Source organism: Barbus barbus (assembly GCF_936440315.1).
Source record: "Barbus barbus genome assembly, chromosome: 7".
NCBI lineage: Eukaryota > Metazoa > Chordata > Actinopteri > Cypriniformes > Cyprinidae > Barbus > Barbus barbus.
The window spans coordinates 19,886,456-19,906,409 of NC_136735.1; the positions used below are offsets into that span (position 1 = coordinate 19,886,456).

The window sequence follows — 19,954 nt, forward strand, 5'->3', positions numbered from 1 at the left end:
ACTGACTTAGACATTTATTTAAAACAGAATTATGACTAAGGCTAATTATGAAGTTACACAGACGGGAAAATAATTTTAAATTTAGAAACGTCTTCTCTTTAACACCCACATATACACACACACATCCATATCACGTAACTCTTAGTGTCAAAGTAAAATCAAAAATTTACTTTTAGTTAGTAAAATCAAAAATTGACCCTATTTACTGCAATGCTCTCTTCATGGACTACCACAGTCATCTGACATATTGCATATTACAAAGGAAAAGAAATGTTACTCTTTGTAAACTTTAATCAATGTATTAACTTGTTTTTCTGCCGTTTTTATATGCATTTTTTAAATATTAATAAGCAGTTAAGTTACTACATGTACTGTTTTGTATATGCATATTTTTTAATATTAATAAGCAGTTAAGTTACTGGGGTTATTGGGGTGATTAAACCACTTTTTATTCCTACCGAACATTTTCTGTCTTTCGGTTCAGCATGCATGTGTACCGAACAATTACAGCATTATTTTAACCACCGCATAGGTGGAACTTCATTCGAAACTTTCAGTTTAGACTTTGTTTCTGATCAGAAGTAACAACATATTACTCTTTCAAAAAAAATTTAAACAAAACATTTTGGTGCTCTTTGATGTGAATGCTGTATAAACACCTGTTCAAACGGTACTGCGGAGCGCGAGTGAGCATGATCATCCCTTCCTCTTTACTACTAGTTTTAACATGAAATAAACATGAATGAACATCTCATGCCTCAGGTAATCGCTGAATCAGTGTTTCAACCACAGAAAGATATTTAAAAAAAAACAGTTTGTAAACAAAAGCATTTCATTTACCTCAGGCAAGTCAGTGTCTACAGCTCGTTCACTAGAGAAATGAAGTCTAGAGAAGAGCATTTTGCGAAATATTAGAATTTATACTAATTATAGTTTATCTTACCAGTTAGTGATGTCTTAATTATTTACTGTATGTTTAAATAAACCTGTTATGAAACACATTGACAGCTACTGTGTAAATGCTTATATTTCAACAAAAAAAAAAATACATTTTATCATTTAGAAATTAATTTAAAAACTGCATTATGTGCAATTAATATTTAATTTTCATTCAATTTTTTTTAAGTCGAGTGTTGACTTACTTTTTTAAAATGAATGAGCCTATTTTTTAAAAGAATGAGCAATTTTTCAGTAAACCACTGTTAAATACGACTCCACCGGGCAGGGACACCGGCAAGGGATAGTAGTAGCTTTTTATTTAATTTTTTCATTGATATGTTTATTATTGAAATGTTGTTGTTATATGCATGTGTTAATTTTATTTAATTTCTTTATTTTCTTAAATATGTGGGTAGATAGTATTTATAGAGTTGTAACTTTTTAGTTTTAGTTACTTTTTCTTATTTGTAAGTCGCTTTGGACAAAAGCGTCTGCTAAATGACAAAAGTAAAGTAAGTAAAGTAAATAAAAATGCAATTTTATGTTTAGTTTTTTTCCTCCTGCTGTACCGAAAAACAAAAAACATATCGAACCATGATATCAAAACTGAGGTATGTACTGAACAGTCATATTTGTGTACCGTTACACCCCTAATTTTTTATAGAAAAGTCTTCTCATGTAAGTGAACCCCATTCAGATGGCTCTTCAACAATATTTATTTCTTAATGGGTAAATTTAAATTAGAATAAATAAGAATTAAATTAGCAAGTACTGAATGTACCTTTAACAGATTTTTTTAAAAAGATGAAAAGACAATGTAAAATGGGTTGTGAAAGACAATTCATGTTGACTTTATACTTTGAATACCCAACTAAAGAAAGCTGGCCCGATTGAGACCATTATCCCTGTGCTGACTAACCTGTGCTGCTCTATCCTTTTCTTTTGTGGATATTTCTTTTCTGGTGTTGTGCTTTAGATTTGAGCCCCTCACATCTGCTTTCAATTTTCTATCTGCTATGTCTCACTTTTCTCAAAGGTTCTCACAGTGAAAAGAAAAGCATGGTCTCTTATGCCTTATAAACCTCTGGTCCTCTATGGACCCGTCATGTCATGGTTACCGTCCAGTTCTTGAATCTTAAATCTAAGCGCCAGCTATGAAATAATTCAAAAGGGAAAAAAGATTTAATATCAAGTTTGTGTGTGTGTTTGTGTTACCTCTGTGCTAGTCTGGCTTTGGCTCTGATTCTGTGACTGCGCCTCATTTTCCTGCCCTCTAATGTCCAGTGAATCCATGCTGGACGCCGAGGCAGAGTTAACACTTGACCTGGATGAATGACTGATGGAGCGCACTTCCTGGTCACTGACCGTCCCAACCGATCCTGTGCGGCGATGATGTGTATTAGAAGGCGGGTGAGAGAGAGTTGCAGATGAATATGAGGAGGAAGATGACGAGGTAGATTCAGAAGTCTGCCTCGCTGCCTCGTCCATGCTCAGGGACGCCTTTTCTAGCTGAGCGGTGATATCATCCAGGGAGAAGTTGGAGGCCAGGGGCCGTGTCTGACTGCTGCCACCGCGTACGGTGGAGGCGGGAGAAGCTCTGGTGCTGCTGCTGGTGCTTCCTCCGTTGCTGCCCCCTCCGGTGTGTTTGGTGCTGGCCGAGCGGCCTGTGGGTCTCTGTCTAGATTTGCCATCTGAGGTCTTGCTCATGGGTTTGCCGATAGTGCTGAGCTCTTGTTCTATTGAACACAGGTCTGCCATGAGGGCGTCCAAATCCACTGTCTCGCCTTGGTTAATGGCTTCTACATAGAGAGAGAACAATTTTAATTCATTTACTTACAATCCGAATTCTGGAAATGTTGGGACTTTTTTTTTTATTTGAAAAAAATGAAAACTAAAAGACTTTCAAATCATGGGGGCAACAAAGGGCTGAAAAAGCAAGAAATTTGGAAAAGATTCAGCTGGGAGAACATCTAGCAGCTAATAAAGTTAATTGACATCAGGTTTGTAACATAAAAGGGATGTCTTAGAGAGGCAGAGTCTCTCAGAAGTAAAGATGGGCAGAGGCTCTCCAATCTGTGAAAGAATGCGTAAAAAGACTGTGGAAAACTTTAAAAACGTTTCTCAATGTCAAATTGCAAAGACTTTGCAAATCTCATCATCTACAGTGCATAACATCAAAAGATTCAGAGAAACTGGAGAAATCTCTGTGGGTAAGGGACAAGGCCAAAGACCTTTGTTGGATGCCCGTAGTCTTCGGGCCCTCAGACAACACTGCATCACTCATCGGCATGATTCTGTCATTGACTATTACTAAATGGGCCCAGGAATACTTCCAGAAACCCCTGTCAGTAAACACAATCCGCTGTGACATCTGCAGATGCCAACTAAAGCGCTATCATGCAAAAAGGAAGCCATATGTGAACATGGTCCAGAAGCGCTTTAGTGTCCTGTGGGCCAAGGCTCAAAGTGGAAAAGTGTTCTATGGTCAGACGAGTCCAAATTTGACATTCTTGTTGGAAATCACAGATGCTGTGTCCTCCGGGCTAAAGAGGAGGGAAACCTTCCAACGTGTCATCAGCGTTCAGTTCGAAAGCCAGCATCTCTGATGGTATGGGGGTGCATAAGTACATACGGTATGGGCAGTTTGCATGTTTTGGAAGGCACTATGAATACTGAAAGGTATATAAAGGTTTTAGAGCAGCATATGCTCCCCTCCAGACAACGTGTATTTCAGCAGGACAATGCAAAACCACATACTGCAGCTATTACAACAGCATGGCTTCGTAGTAGAAGAGTCCGGGTGCTGAATTGATCTGCCTGCAGTCCAGATCTTTCACCTGTAGAGAACATTTGCCCCATCGTTAAACGAAAAATCCATCAAAGACGACCACGAACTCTTCAGCAGCTGGAAACTTATATCAGGCAAGAATGCAACCAAATTCCAGCTCCAAAACTCATAACCACAATGCCCAGACGTCTTCAAACTGTTTTGTAAAGAATGTTTACCATGGTAAACATGCCCCCGCCCCAACTATTTTGAGACATGTAGCACGCATCAAATTTGAAATGAGCTAATTTTGTGCATAAAATTGTAAAATTTCTCATTTTCAACATTTGTTATATCTATGTTCTATTGTGAATAAAATATTGGCTCATGTGATTTGAAAGTCTTTTAGTTTTAATTTTATTCAAAAAAAAAAAAAAAAAAATGTCCCAACATTTCCTGAATTCGGATTGTAATTCAAGTATGCTACTGTTCAAAAGTTTGTGTTAATTAACACTTTAAATCAGCAAAGATGCATTAAGCTGATTAAAAGTGATAGTATTTGTTGTTACAAAGATTTCAAATAAATGCCGTTCTTCTAAACTTTTTTTCTACAATGAGAATTAGAATGATTTCTGAAGGATCATGTGACACTGAAGTAATGGCTGCTGAAAATTCAGCTTTGCATAACAGGAATAACTCTTATTTTACATTTGAATAATATTTAACATTATTACTGTTTGTACTGTGTTCCTGGTGAAATAAATGCAGCCTTGGTGAGCAAAAGAGAGTTCTTTCAAAAACATAAAAAGACCTGAAACTTTTCAACTGCAGTGTTTGTGCATGCTAAACTATCATTACATGCATTCAGATGTTATGCTGGTGGTTTAATGATAATCCATGAAAACTGCTGCATGCCGCAACACCATCATATCAGATGCACGTGAAGGCGTTTTGAGTGGGATTTTGAGTGATAATGAATGCTGAGTAATTAGAGGTGGTGTGTGTCTGGGTGTAGTCTAACCGTTGATGTTGTACATCGAGAAACGGTAGGAGAAATTGGCAAGGTTTGTTTCCTGTCTGAGAGGAGCTTTCTGCACTTTCTCAGGACGCCCATCATCCAAACTCTACATTACAGAGAGACAGTGGAAGGTGAGCAGACAAATCATAAACAATCATCAATACAACACAATAAAAAAATAAGTATCTAAATTAGGTTTGTCAATTAATAAAAAATAGTAATAGAATACTACATTCTGGCCGAAAATAATTTTCATGTTATGGCCTCTAACTGATAAACAGCTGATATTAAAATGTTATACTATTTTAACTACATAAATTAACACATTTAAAAAGAATAATCATGATTTTAAATGTTACAAGGGAATTTAGGCATCACATTATAATGTACAGGATGAAAAAAATGAAGGCCTATGTATTAATGACATTAGATCAGTGGTTCTCAAACTTTTTGATTCAACAAAGAAACTTATACAGGTTTGGAACAACATGAAGGTGAGTAAATGATGAGTAAATTCACCCATTTTTTGTGTGAACTATTCCTTTACTTTATATCACATTTGTAGGTCTAGAAATATTTTAAAATCACTTTTAAAAGAAAATTTTAAAATTAGGATCTTATATATTCAGGTTTCTGAGGACAGTTTCCAGTAAAAATAAAACAAATAAATACATCAAAATTATTATACATAAAATGACCTAGTCGCCTGGTTGAGAACCACTGCTTTAGATGATGAAAAGGTAATCTGATGTGAAAATAGAGAAAATCAGAATGTACAGTTAAATATACAATACTGACCTATACTGATACTAAAAATATGAAAATAATCGCCAAACATGACAACTCAGATGGCAAAATTTTATGCATCCCTAAAACGGAATTAATTACATTATTCAATATCAATATTTGCTGAGAAAAGTCCCCAAAGTTTATATAATGCATCATATTCAAGATGTAATTCATCTCAACATCACACTGAGTGACTGTGTGTAAGAGTGTCACCTGTGTGAGTTTGTCCAGTTCTCCCAACCAGGCACCAAACATCTTGTCCAGATCCTGGTCCTCCTTATCGCTGTCTTCTTCAGCAGCATGGTCCAACTCATCATCTGATACCTGCTCCATATCTGCTGTAACACACACAAACACACCCACACCACCTCAGTACATGATACGGTCAACAACAGACAGCCGCATGTCTAAACACACAGAACATCACAGATATTACAGCCTGCTGACAAAGAACCAACATTTCAAGAGTGACTTGTTGACTTTGAAGCGTCTTGTCAACACAATTAGGTGTTGATTCATTTGAAGGATGATGTACATCACAGGTTGTCATGTTGATTGATTTCCACTTTTGTAACCCAGTAGATGATATTAATTTATCTCTCCTTATCTCGCATCATCATGGACACCCTTGAATCTTTCTTTTAAATGAGGGTTGTGATATGACACCTTCCAATCTGCATTTGACACTGCAATCCCAAAGGACAACATCTGTCAGTCTGGCATATTTAAGAAAAACAAAAACCTTTTTTTCTTCATTAACTTTATGCATTCTCTGTCACACACCTTCACTGTTCATCTCTGTGTAAAGTAAGTCATTATTTCAAGGTTGCCTTTTGAGAGGGTGTGATGTGGTTGTTATGGTAACCTCAGCTCTGTCTCAAAGACTGGCATAGTTGCTATAGCAACCTTCTCAGTTTTCACCCCCATCATTACCATGGTAAACCCTGCTGTATCTTCTACTGTGTTTCTTGTTCATTACTGTTCATTATTGCTCATTACTGACTAATGTATCAACATTAAATCAAAGCACTCATAGGTTACTTATAAGTATTATACTTGTTACTCAAAATACACAGATAAACAAAACAACTTTGAGATCAATATTGTTCCCATGCAATATAATCATATTTTAGATGAGAAATTGGAAACGCTGTAATCACACTAATGTTGGGTGTGTTAGTAATGACCTCATTAGAATGGAGATTTGAGGGTGTAAGGCGGTGGTCGCCCTCTAGTGGACGCTAACGTAGCTGCGCTCAGCCACAACTCGAGTAAAACACTCGAGTCAGCATGCGTTTAAGCATGTATTGGACTTTTCATGCTGAGTTAGGGTTGGGTGAATGTGAATAAAAAATATATATATATATATATATATATAAAAAAAAAAAAATCACATGAACTACTAGATGAGTCACAAACTATGCATAGAGACATGTTAATGACAGCCAGATTCACTTTCACTATCAGTAGAAAAAAACTATGGTGGCCCAGTAGTGCACAACACAACAAAATCTCCACAGCAAAACAGAAACAATGAGCAACACAATGAAATTAACACAACACAATGGAAACAAGCCACAACAGAAAAAAAAGCACAACAATGGAAACAAGCCACAACAAAACATAAGCACAACAACGGAAAACAGCCACAACACAACGAAATAAACAACGGAAACAAACTGCAACACAATGAAATTAGAGCAACACAACAGAAACAAGCCAAAAGACAACAAAATAAGTACAACACACGGAAACAAGTTGCAACAATGAAATTTGCGCAACACAATGGAAACAAGCCGCAACACAATGAAATAAACAACGGAAACAAGCTGCAACACAATTAATTTAGCACAGCACGAAATTAGTTCTATGTGTTTTGTTGTGCCAATTTCATTGTGTTGTGCACTGAAGGCTGAAAATATTGCAATAAACAATAATTTAACAACATTAGATGTAACATACAACCCTAACGTACACAACTAAGAAGAAACAGTTATTTCAACAACAAAAAAAACCATCAAATTTGAAATGTAATGCATTTTACGGTTTGCATTGTACGGTTATTCACTGTAAATTATACTTTCTTTTTCCACTTCCAAAAATGGTATAATACAGTAAAATTACATGTAAAGTCCAATACAGTTTTTCTCCGTATAGTAGGGGAACTTACTGTTAACCATTTAACAGGTTTTTACGGTAGCATTTTTACAGTCTTTTACCGCTAAATTCACGGTAATTTTTTGCAGACTTGAAAGCAGACACAATGTTTTTTTTTAACATTTACATAGAAAATATTTTGATCAGAAATTAGAATCACATATTCCAGGAAGTCAAAATAAACAGCACTTTACAAAAGTTTGGGACTAGTATAAGTTTTTAAATATTTTTAAAGAAGTCTCTTCTGCTCACCAAGGCTTATTTATTTGTTCAAAAATACAGTAAAAACAGTAATATTGTGAAATATTATTACAATTTAAAATAAATTATAAAATGTACTTTATTCCTGCGAGGCAAAGCTACCATCACTCCAGTCTTCAGTGTCACGTGATCCTTCAGAAATGGCGATTTAATATGCCGATTTAAAAATAAAAATACCTTAAAATACATTCCTTATTATCAATGTTGAAAACACTGCTGATTCATATTTCTGTGGAAACAGATATTTCTTGATTCTTTGATGAATAGAAAGTTCAAAAGAACATTTTGAATATATTTTAAAAATATTTTGTAACATTATACATTTATTTACTGTTACTTTTGATCAATTTAATGCATGCTTGATAAAAAAAAAAGTATTAATTTCTATAAAAAAAAATTATTTGAACCATAATGCATTTCTAACAGCTGATTAAATATTATGGGTAGTTACAGCACTTATAGACATTGAGTAAAAAGACTACATGATTGGTTCTCCAGATGTTCTTGAGTTTAGCTTAACTGCATTAATATTGTACCAACCCCATGTACTATCACTGTGAGAGTCTCTTCAGAATCTGTTTGGTTTAGGAGAGTCCTGGTGCCTTTGTTTTCTTACAATACTGTCCTGCTGACATCCACTCTAACAGATCACTGGTCGGCAGGAGACACCAAACTGAATGTTTTAACCTTTACTATTATAAGATGGTTTTAGACCCCCCTGGGTGAGCTGTGTCTTCCAGTGTTTGCATATGCAAGTCCATTGACAAGATACAATCAGAGGCGGTTCAGTTCAACAAGGTGCTTAATTCAGTAGATCGAGTCTTGCAAATATATCATTCTAACCCCGTGCTCTGTCTCACCGCTTTCAGATCAGCAGGATGCTAATGATGCCTTCAGTCACTCTACTGCAAACAGCCATGGTTCTGCATAATCAGTCAAGCACAAAGAGGATAAATAAAAAGAGAGAGAGGGAATGAGAGGGGAGAGTATGGGGCAAAAGGAGATTTTGCAAAATTATGGAACAGCAGAAAATGAAAAATAGGTGGAGATAGAGAACGAGAGCAGAGGGAAATTAGAGAGGTGTGTTATCTTGGCACCCTGTTGCTTAACAGATGCTGGTTTAGACTAAGCTCTGCTAAACTCTCTCACACATACAAAACGGTGAAGTACAAAATGTAGACAATAAATTCATCCTTCATATTTCATCTGCCACTACACACCATCTAAAAATCTGTGCTTTATTGTATGAAATGAATGCCTTTTATATTTTGTGATATTTTCAAAGAGACTTCTATTAAATACAGTATATCTGTATTTGCTAATTAACTGAACTGTGCCATTTAAAGCTTTATAATATATGAATAAACAAGTGTCTGTGAATGTTGTGAATGTGACAGGGTGGAACAATGCAAAAGCAAAATGGCTACTGCTCTACTATCATCAAGGTTATGGCCTGCTGTCAGCAGTGAACAAAAAAAGCAGTAACCAAGCATCACGGACACAGTTTTACATGAAAATAAATGTTTTTATGCAACCAAGTTAAGGTTTTAATTCCACAAGGATGCATTAAATTGATCAAAAGTGACAGTACAGTGACAATGTCTAGTTCCAAAAAATCTAACTTGTTCTTTTAAACTTACTGGCTTTGCATCATAGGTATAAATTTAATTTTAACATACATTCGCCAAGAAAAAAATATTTTAAATGGTAATAATATTTGAATAATATTTCATTAATAATAATAAATTAATAAATGCAGCCTTGATGAAACTCATTGAACGATAATGTATTTAATACACACACAAACACACACACCATCAAATAAAATAATAAATGTTCTAAAAGGAATATGCTCATAATTCATAATTATGAAAATATACTTCAAGCATTCAAATCAGTGGATTGTTGTGCTTATATCATTTCATAACGTCATGAAATAGTACATGTTCATAGAACTCGTGTAAGAATGAGTGAAAATTATAGAAAGAGAAAAAGAGAGAAGGAGGAATAGAGGGAAAGACAGGAAATGCCCAGGATGTACAGAATTCTTAATTTCCCCCGCGAGCTGTTCTGTCAAGGCTCTCCCACCACCCTTCAGCAGCTGTTCTCTGGCTGACACACACACACACTCCTTCTATGAGGCTAAATATGACATCATGGCTGGCCAAGGAGGGGGACAGGAAAAGGAAGAAGGGTGAACAGGCTACCACCATTTTCCATGTGCATAGTCTCATTCTTTCAAATACACACAGACGGCGTCAAAGCAGAACAACGAGAAACACTACAGCTGCCACTCTTACCTCCCTGACCTCTTGCTCAAATACACAAGTCTGCTTGTGAGCTTGGCCACAAATAAACACACACACACACACACACACACACACAAGTGGCATGTGTGCTAATGTTATTATTCATCTCTACCCAAACACAAGACATATGGCAATACACACACAACCCAGGGATCTGAGTGCTACTCAAATCTAATAAATCACTTTCCAGCAGATGCCAACTTCTGAATTAACTTAACACTTCAGCATAGAAAGGAGAAATGTTTGTGTGTGTCCTTTCCAGTGGTCTTGAGCACACATTGACATTACAACAGCAAAGCAGACTAATGTCAGGACAAACAGATTTCACATGACCTCCTCCCTGCAGTAACAGTGGTACACATCACTCACATCTGTCAAGTACGTGACGGGGTCATATGTATTCCAAATATACAAAATAAACATTTTTCCATTAAGAAAATGATGCTTAGAATACAAAGCCATGCATTCTTTGAGGGGTGATGACCTGAACAGTAAGATGCTAAACTAAGCCTGTCACAATCATTAAAATATGCCTGACATAATTTGATCATTTATTTTGTTCATGTCAGTTACAATGTAAGCTGAACAAAATGTATTATGACTTTGTGAGCAATAGAGACTTTTTTGCAGAAACATAATAAAAATAATATTACAATCTTTTGACTTGGACTGTATGCATATATTTGAATGTATATATAAATGTATTCTTCATTCTATTATCTCCAGAGTAAAGCCAAATGTAAAATATAAGTAGTGAAATTTTTGTAAATTTGAATAACGTTTTGTAATTTTGTAGTGTCTAGACTGGTATAATATGCTGTACTAAAATAAACATATCTGCATTGAGATTTAAAACTTTCTATCTATTGAACTTTTAATAAAATAATCCTGGTTAAGATGTTGTCAGATATGACTACATACATTTATGACCCACAGTTATGCTTTGACTTTGAATCAGTGTGATGGCACATTGAGTTAAATAGCAGAAAGAAGACTTAGACTGCCCTGACACTCTAAATCCATTCCTTTTCCTTGTTCCTCAACTCTGTACATCCCAGATAAAAACACATTCTGCAGAAACAAAGGCAGCTTTTTACTGACACACTTCATTTTCATAACCAGCAGTAACAGCCGTTTTAACAACACTCCTGTAAATGCTTTACGAACACATCAGTCATTTGTGACCAAAATAACCTACCTATGACCTTTGACCATGTCATATTGAGACATTTAAAGAATATGTCACTGTACAACCATACAAATGTCTGGCAAAGGCAATTTTATTGAAACGATGAATGGATGTTTCAATAAAAGAGGCTAAAATTTGGATGGGTATTCTATTGCAAAACTTACTGCCGGATTCTGGAAGATAAATTCTTCAAACCGTGATACAAGAGGATGTGATGCTGGCTCTTCAAGAGTCACTCACAACTTATCTGTCCATAAAGCCTATACAAAATCAGTCTTCATGTATTTCACAACACTTCAGCATGTTATTCTTATTAAGTGAGGGCCATTTTAAAGAATTTTTTGCCCAAGCAAAGTCTCTGAGAACCTGACACATTGCACTTGTGGAGACTCCAGGAAGGTTGCAGTTCTGGAAAATGATGGTGCTGGAGACTAAATGGTTCCTGATGGTTTCTCACCTAATTCTTCAAATTAATTCTTAATTCTTTTGCAGTTAACGTGTCTTTTCTTCTCCACCTATTTTTTTTCCCACCGTGCTGACCTAATGAGCATTTCGCTGCCCAATAGTCATGCCTGAACTTTGCTAATTCTATTACTGCATTCTTCTCATGGGCATTTAATAATTTTTTACTTTTATTCTTGAGTTCAATCTCTTTTTTGGCTCATTTTATTTGTAAAAGAAAACCTGTCTGATAATTCTGCACACCTGAAAAAATTAGTTTTTGACTTTCAGCCTTCATGGACAATTATATATCACTTATATATGATTAAATACAAAATCATTAGTAGTTATTAAGATTAATGTGGTTTGGAATTGGAAAAATGTTCTTGGAAAAAAATATGAGCAGAATATCAACTTGCTTAATAATTGTGCACACACTGTGTGATACACACACACACACACACACACACACACACACACACACACACACACACACACACACATATTAAATAAAATAAAATATTATGGTTGAGGCCTTGTGAGTGATTCTAAACTAGAAAGTAGAATTAATAATTATTAACTTGTGCATCTGAATGAAGCAAATGAAGCATCTGAAGCTGAAGACAGCTCCATCATCACTCAGTGTAAAGCACAGCTGAACGCAGCTCACACCCTAGACAGAAATAGCATCATATCGCGTGTGCTGAGCAATTGTGAAGCTCTGAAAATATCCTCAATTAAAACATTAGATTATTGTATGTGTGTCATGGCAGACAGTCTCAGAGGGAAAATGACATGTGACAACATTCCTGTATAGTGCAGTGGGACAGAGATTAGCTCTAAGGAAGAGAGAGAGAGAGAAAAAAAATGAAGCATCTTAAGAGCAGAGTGAAATAGAGGACAGTGAGAGAGGAAAATGCAACCTGAAGGACTCCTCTGTTTAGCACACAGTCGCACACAAGTACAGTTAAAAACCAGCATGCAAGACATTCATAAAACATTAAGAATATTTACTCACACTGGCTGATTCACCACTTTTTTGACTGCTCACCGTTTTCCTCTGCCTCACTCACACAAACACACACATTGCTGTGTGTAATCTATCATCAAGTCCTGAGCTGATGTATTTGCCGAATCAGAGAATGACTCAGTAATTGCAGTGAAATCTAAAATAAGCCCAAAAAACACTCTGTGAGGGGATGACTTCACTCACATCTTTTTGATATATTTGATCCAGTATATTTGAAAGAATCACATGCAGGAAGTGATGGGAGTTAGTAGCTGTTGACAATATACAGTATATGGATTTACTGATGCCTATCTCCTGCATTTTCATCTTTAAATCTCACTAAAAATGATCAACATATTTAATTTAGGCATTTATTCACATATAAAAATTCAGTAATGTACAACAAATATGGTCAACAGAAGACGTGATGACAAAAGCCTATAATAAATCTGTTTGTTCATATGGATTACTTTTACAATGTCTTCTGGTCTTTTTATTCAAAGCTTGAAAATGTTGATTATACAGACTTCCAATAAATGAAAAATATAGCTCCATTTGTGTTTTGAAGATAAACAAAAGACAAGTGACACACTTTCATTTTTGGGTGAACTATCCCAAGCAGAGCTAAAATGATACAAACAATGTTTTTTTTAGTATTAGTCTATTTTATTTTATTTAAATATTCTTGAGTAAGAACCATGCTACTGGGTCTGCATTTCATTTTAACAACCCTAACCCTGTATGTGTGTGTGTGTATGTATATATATAATAAATATTTTAATACTGTTTACATTACACAAAATGTAAAAACTTTAACCTGAATGGTAGATGCAATGGTAAAATCAAAGTCTGTACCATTACAATGAATGACAATTTTATGTTTTGACTCCTCTCATCTCCACAGTTTCCCATTATGTCTCTGTATTAAAGACGTAATCAGACCATTTTCTGCAAAGACTGAAATCAGAGGGACAACTGGAGAGAGTATTTCTAAATATATCTGTAGTGCAGGCACAGAGTCACTTTGTATTGAAATGAAGGTGAACACTGAGTCACTTGAACAACTGATCAAAACAGCCCTGAGCCAACTGTCGGCTACCACGAACCGCCAACTCAGAGAATACACTCACTGTTATTCTGAGGATGGTTCCTCATACAGCAATAACTATGAATCCTGGAGGAAGGTGTGAACATATTTCAGCATCCAGGAACAAGTCAAACCCCTCTGAAGTACATCTGACAGCTTTCAGTCATTGTGCTGCATGTTGTTGTGGCATTTCTAGGTTAAGTTTGTGTATATTCATCAAGCATACACAGGTATAAAGGCACAAATTCTTTCAGGCCCTATGAAAAAGAATGCATCACCTAAGAAACACTTGACATGCCATTTCATTAGGGTGTGGATAGATTCTCAGTCACATCATATCCTTTGGCTATCCAAATGGCACAAAAAGCACACACCCGCACATGCACAGCCGGTGGCCCAGTGAAAGAGCTCCTTTCATACAGGAGCCACACAAGTCCAAAGTTCGCCAGGGAAAAGGTGTGCCGTTTTCCATAGTCTGACCTTCTGTCTGACGCAGCGAGCCAAAATATTCAAGCAACAAGGAAGATCTTAAACACCAACTTCACTGACACATAATCATATAAGCTTGTGCCAATACTGTAGAATCTACAGATATCTCAGCTGACAAAAAAGGTTGGTCACAACATCCCCTGAGTGTCCATGAACATCTTTATGTAGAGTTCTTTACTCCACCGAAAAATGAAATTCTCTCATTATTTACTCATCCTCATGCCGCCCCAGATGTAGATGACTTACTTTCTACTGTAGAAGACAAATTAAGATTATTAGAAAAAGTATGTTGTGAAACTCGCGTTAGTGATGGTCCTCATCACTCATTGTACAAGTTTCACAATGCACTTAGCCTACATCACGTCACATCCAGCATGAACTCATTAACCTGCATTTGACAGTTCGTCAGAAACTATGGTTTATAGTTCAAAAAGTTTAAAACATTAGTATTTCTCTTACCAACACCTATCATTTTTGCTTTAGGGGACACTAATTCATCAACTGGAGTCATATGGATTAAATCGTTTTCTGTGGTTTTTGTAAACTTTGAAGAACCTGTCTATTTGCATTATATGGAGTCACAAATAATGCAAATCCGTAAACATTATTTTTTCCTAAAAATAATGTTTGTGTTCCACTGATGAAAGAAAGTCATATACATCTAGGATTATATAAGATTAAGAAAAGTAAGAGAGAATTTAAATTTTTTTGTTGGAGTATCTCTTTAACCATTAAAAGGACATTGAAGTATGACATTTGGAGCAAATTCCAGCAAACATGCAGGAACCTTTAGTGGGACATTTGTTACCAGATATGTTAATTTAGGGTTGAAACAAGGATTTTTGCAAATTTTTAACCAAAATTTACCAAATGGTGACCTAAATCGACATTAGGAGAAGAATATTAACAACTATATTTTAATGGTGGGATGTTAAGATCCAAATATGACAAAACATGTTGGGTTACCCCTCTCTTCCATTTCTCGCCTTCAAATGGTCCAAAATGCGCCTGCCCGTCTACTCACAGGGAAGTCGCAAACGAGACCATATCACACCAATTCTATGCACATTGCATTGGCTACCAGTCCAATATCGAATCAACTGCAAAATTCTGTTATTTGTCTACAAAGCTCTTAACAACTTAGCTCCGAGGTATGTCTCTATCTTACCATCTATAACCCGTCTAGGTCACTTAGATCCCAAGATGGCCATCTTCTGTGAATACCACAGTCTCGCCTGCAATGCAGGGGCGACTGAGCCTTCGCAGTAGCTGGTCCTAAGCTATGGAATAGCCTGCCATTATTCTCAGAACTGCCTGCACGTTAGCCGAATTCAAATCTAGGTTAAAAACGCATCTTTTTTCTTGTGCTTTTAATTCTCTGTAATGTGTATGTGTTTATTTGCTTTTATCCTTACTGTATTTTATTTTTGCTGTGTACAGCACTTTAGCCAACAAAGTTGGAATTTAAACGTGCTTTAGAAATAAATTGAATTGAACAGCTGTGGTCACTATGAACTATTTTATGGAAAAAAAATCTATATAATTTTTAGTTCCGCAGAAGAAAGAAGTCCTATGGGTTTGGAATAATATAGGAGTGCAACAAGCAAAAGTGTCCAATAATGAGGGTTACTGAGATAAAGTGAGTAGTGAGCTGGTCATACTATGTCAGCTCCCGTGAGGCAACCAGCTCATTTGAAACAATTTTCCTCATCTTACATCAGAGCTTTTGATGCAAGTCTTAAAACAGAGAGTCTGCATAATGAATGCTCTCTGTGCCGAGTTCAGAAACATCAACAATTTTGATTGGTCTTTAAAAACAGACTTGGTATGTGATTTTTTTTTTCTTCAGTGGAAGAGTAAAAGTAGATTAAAGTGGTTCCATGAGCTGTATCCTCCAGATGTTCTACTCTGCTATTCTTCATCTATATATCTGCCACATCCTGGCTCAAACAAAAACCAAAGGCACATGTTTACGGATAGTGCTGACTGTCAGGTATCCAACTCTCTTTGCTCTATGCGTGTGCATAAGTGTCTGAAATACGTGTGTATAGCTTCAGGGCAAGATGAGCAATCCCCTTTACTGCGGTCCCAGCTGGCTTGAAATGTGAAGTCAAAAGTCTGAACACCCAAACATACTGCACCATGCAAAAAAAAAAAACAAAAAAAAAAACAAATCACCTGCAACATACTGCAGCGTCTGAAAATGATACATAAGAGGAAATATTAAGAATGAAGAAATGAGTACGTAGTCTATGAAGACGGAAGAAAGCCCTGGAACGCCAGATATACCATGTGATGGCCCTACAATGAGCTATTTATGAGTTCAGTCAGGAACTGCAGCTCTTTAAGTATCACCAGAGACTCTATCCACTGTTCTCACAGCTTCCATTGGACAGACAGTACTGCAGCATCAGGTCTTGCACCAGCTGGCTGCAGGACAGCTTTTTCTTGCAGGCCATCAGACCGTTGAACTCCTACATCATGTAACATTAGAAATGAAACCCCTCCCAACCCTTCTGCACTTGAACAATTATAGTGGGGATCTATGACCTGTCATATTCCACAACATAATTACTGCTTGTTTATTGCATCCCATCACACACATTATGCCCACTAGTCTGTGCCTACTGTCACTCACAGGCGGCACTAAGGGTAGGCTTTTGATCTGCAATAAAGAACATTCATTTAATGGATGCATGCAGAGCCTTCCACTATGCAGACAACTCTGACCTAAATGGCAGCAAATCCTCTAGTTCTGTACTCCATCCAGATGTAATAAGCAAGTATTTCATAGGCATAACTGTGATAAAGCAGAAAATATCTCTGCCGCCTTTTACAAGAGTACCACAACGCATGCGTGTGCTTGTAAACAAGGCACAGCTCATCTGGGTTATATGTCAGAAAGCTCTTGGATTTCAGCAAAATATCTTAAGTTGATTTTCATTTGAAGATGAATGAAGGTCTAATAGTTTTGGAATGACATGTGGTTGAGTAACATGACAGAATTTTCTTTTTTTCTCTCTCGATATACGATATATAAAAATGTTTTTTGTTCTTAGCTCAGGGATGACAATTTTTAAATAGCTGCGCAACAGCATACATATTGTTGTCTTTGTATCCGTGTATATACTTTGTATATTTAGAATATATTTTATGTGCCTATTTGTACATAATTTATTCCGTTTCAGTATGTTAAGGAAGCATGACATGAAAGTGAATTTGATTGGTCAAAAAACTTTGTCTACGGCACTCCAGATATCCATTTCCTCTATTCCACACCTTGCGTGCAATACTGCTTCCACAGACAAAGGTGAGTATTTGATTATTTGACATAGTTCCTCTTTTGCACTTCATGTACAGTTGGACTGAGTGGCACTGGCCAGCTGCTAACTTTGTGAGGGCCTGTTGCGTGTCAGGCTGTACACACAGACATGACAAAAGTCTCAAACTCTTCTTGTCGCCAGCAGCTGGGAATGCCATGTCCATCCCCCCAAAAAATAAACATGTTGCTGAGACCTGGGAGGCACACTGTCACACTCAAGACCTTTGACTTCAAGCTGGCAGCTGGCTTGGTTAGAGTGTTGAAAAGAAAGGTGCCCATGCACTGCAAGTATGGAAGCTACATGTTACGTTTGTGACCAAGAGTAATCCCAAACACGTCAACCTAGTTTATCTAGACGCCAAAGATGAGACAGCAAGTGAGAACCTGGATTTAACGCAGCCCAGTCACCTGAGAGCCTCATGTCACTGAGTCTTAACATCTGAGTATGACTGTACATACTTTAGGTTATTTTTAAAACTATTTTTATTCTGTTATATTTATATTATAAAACTATTTATTTTATTATATAAAACTTTTTTCATTCAGAAATTTAAAACATGCTCACCATGGAAAAGGTAAATATAAAGGTCAATATGAATTGTGTTTTTTGTGTCTTTGAATAAATTATTTAGAAAAAAAAGGAGAAATTATGTCCTTGACCCATTTATAAATGGTTAAGAAAATAAAATTTGTGCATTTTAAAATTAGTCTTTATTTTAACTCATTTTGTTGAAGTTGTAAGCACAGGGGCAAGTCTAATGTAAGTATAAAAGTGTACTTCCTATTTGAATCCATTTTTAAGTGGTTCAAGACTGGAGTTCAGTCTTCAGAGTGGGCATGGTTACATTTTAGCAGCTGGGAAAAATTTAACTTAATCTATACACACAAACACTCCAAACTAATTTAAAATAACTAATTTCCATAGACATTCCAGTTCATTCACCATGTTAAACACTGAGCTATCTAGATCTTCTAAGGCTTCAAATGGTTTCACTCATTCCTGGCATCATTCTCAAAAATCCAGCTGCGGTGTCAGAATGCTAAACCTTCACCCACTCTGTCTCCCAAATCTCCATCATTCTTTCCAACCTCACTTCCTATCCATTCTTCGTCTCAGACATTTCTGCACTTCCAATGGTTACTCTGAAAACACATGTATTGTACACAATGGACATCTTTGTCGAGACATTCTTCATGTTAGCTTGGGGATAAAAAGGCAGCAGAAATAAAAAACAGTCCCCAAGTTTGCTGCAGACATCATCTGTCATGCAAATGTTTAACAAGAAATTTCAGTCACCACAGAACATTTTCCTTTTTGTCAAGCACACTATTGTTGTGCAATATTTGATTATTTCACTTTTTTCTGTTATTGTACATGTAGACAAAAATCCAGAAGGCGGCACACCAGCATTTCCAAACAATGTCTGTAAAAAGGTTCAGACCTTAAAGGGATAACATTACGGTTGATCCACTGATGACACGTGGACTATTTTAACAATGTCCTTACTCCTCTGCGTCAGCGTAGTGCTATTTTGGAGAGTATCCAGTGAACGCAAACTGCGTATGCTGTTCTGTATCAGCCGCAACACAAGGATACGCTGGTTTCCTTCAAATCAAAGCATAAACAAACGAAGACGACGTATCTGTGTGGTGCCATTGACACAGAACAGCATACGCAGTTTGCGTCCAGCAGATACTCTCCAAAACGGAGTCTTTTTTTTTTTTTTTTTTTTGTACAAAAAGTATTAATCGTAGCTTCATAACATTACGGTTAAACCATTGATGGCAGATGGACTATTCTGACTATGTTTTATTTTTATACTTTTCTGTGCCTTGACAGTGAAAATTATTTGGCAGTCAATGGGACAGTCCCAAGTCTACCGGTTTTCATCCAAAATTAAATTGTAATTAAGTGTAATCTGTTAACAACGCACATCATAAATCCATCTTTTCAGGCAAGTAAATGGGTGTCACATCATGAAATGTTTGTAATACGACGGAAACTGTATTTAACGTGATCACAATTATATAAAAACATTGTAAGTTAGGCCTATTAATTGTAATGAGTTAATTTTCCCGGTGATTCAAACAATGAATAAATTACATAGAAAGCGAACACAGAACATCATCAACGCAGATTTTTGAAACACTGAGTCAGTGTTTGATTCACTGTTTTG

At 36.3% G+C, this 19,954-nt stretch overlaps 1 protein-coding gene across 8 annotated transcripts in view; it reads right to left on the minus strand.

Annotated features, from left to right (window-relative positions):
* raph1b (Ras association (RalGDS/AF-6) and pleckstrin homology domains 1b) overlaps positions 1 to 19,954 on the minus strand; it is a 50,703-nt gene that overhangs the window by 18,359 nt on the left and 12,390 nt on the right. For 6 of the 8 annotated variants that reach the window (XM_079421265.1, XM_079421270.1, XM_079421269.1 and 3 more), the window contains 3 exons: positions 5,727 to 5,851; positions 4,728 to 4,830; positions 2,155 to 2,738 (listed from right to left, as the gene is read on the minus strand). In XM_079421265.1, the coding sequence (XP_079277391.1) occupies positions 2,155 to 2,738; positions 4,728 to 4,830; positions 5,727 to 5,846 (807 nt within the window). In that variant the 5' untranslated portion in view covers positions 5,847 to 5,851. The remainder of the gene's footprint in view (positions 1 to 2,154; positions 2,739 to 4,727; positions 4,831 to 5,726; positions 5,852 to 19,954) is intronic. The other 2 variants (XM_079421266.1, XM_079421264.1) reach the window with 1 other exon arrangement.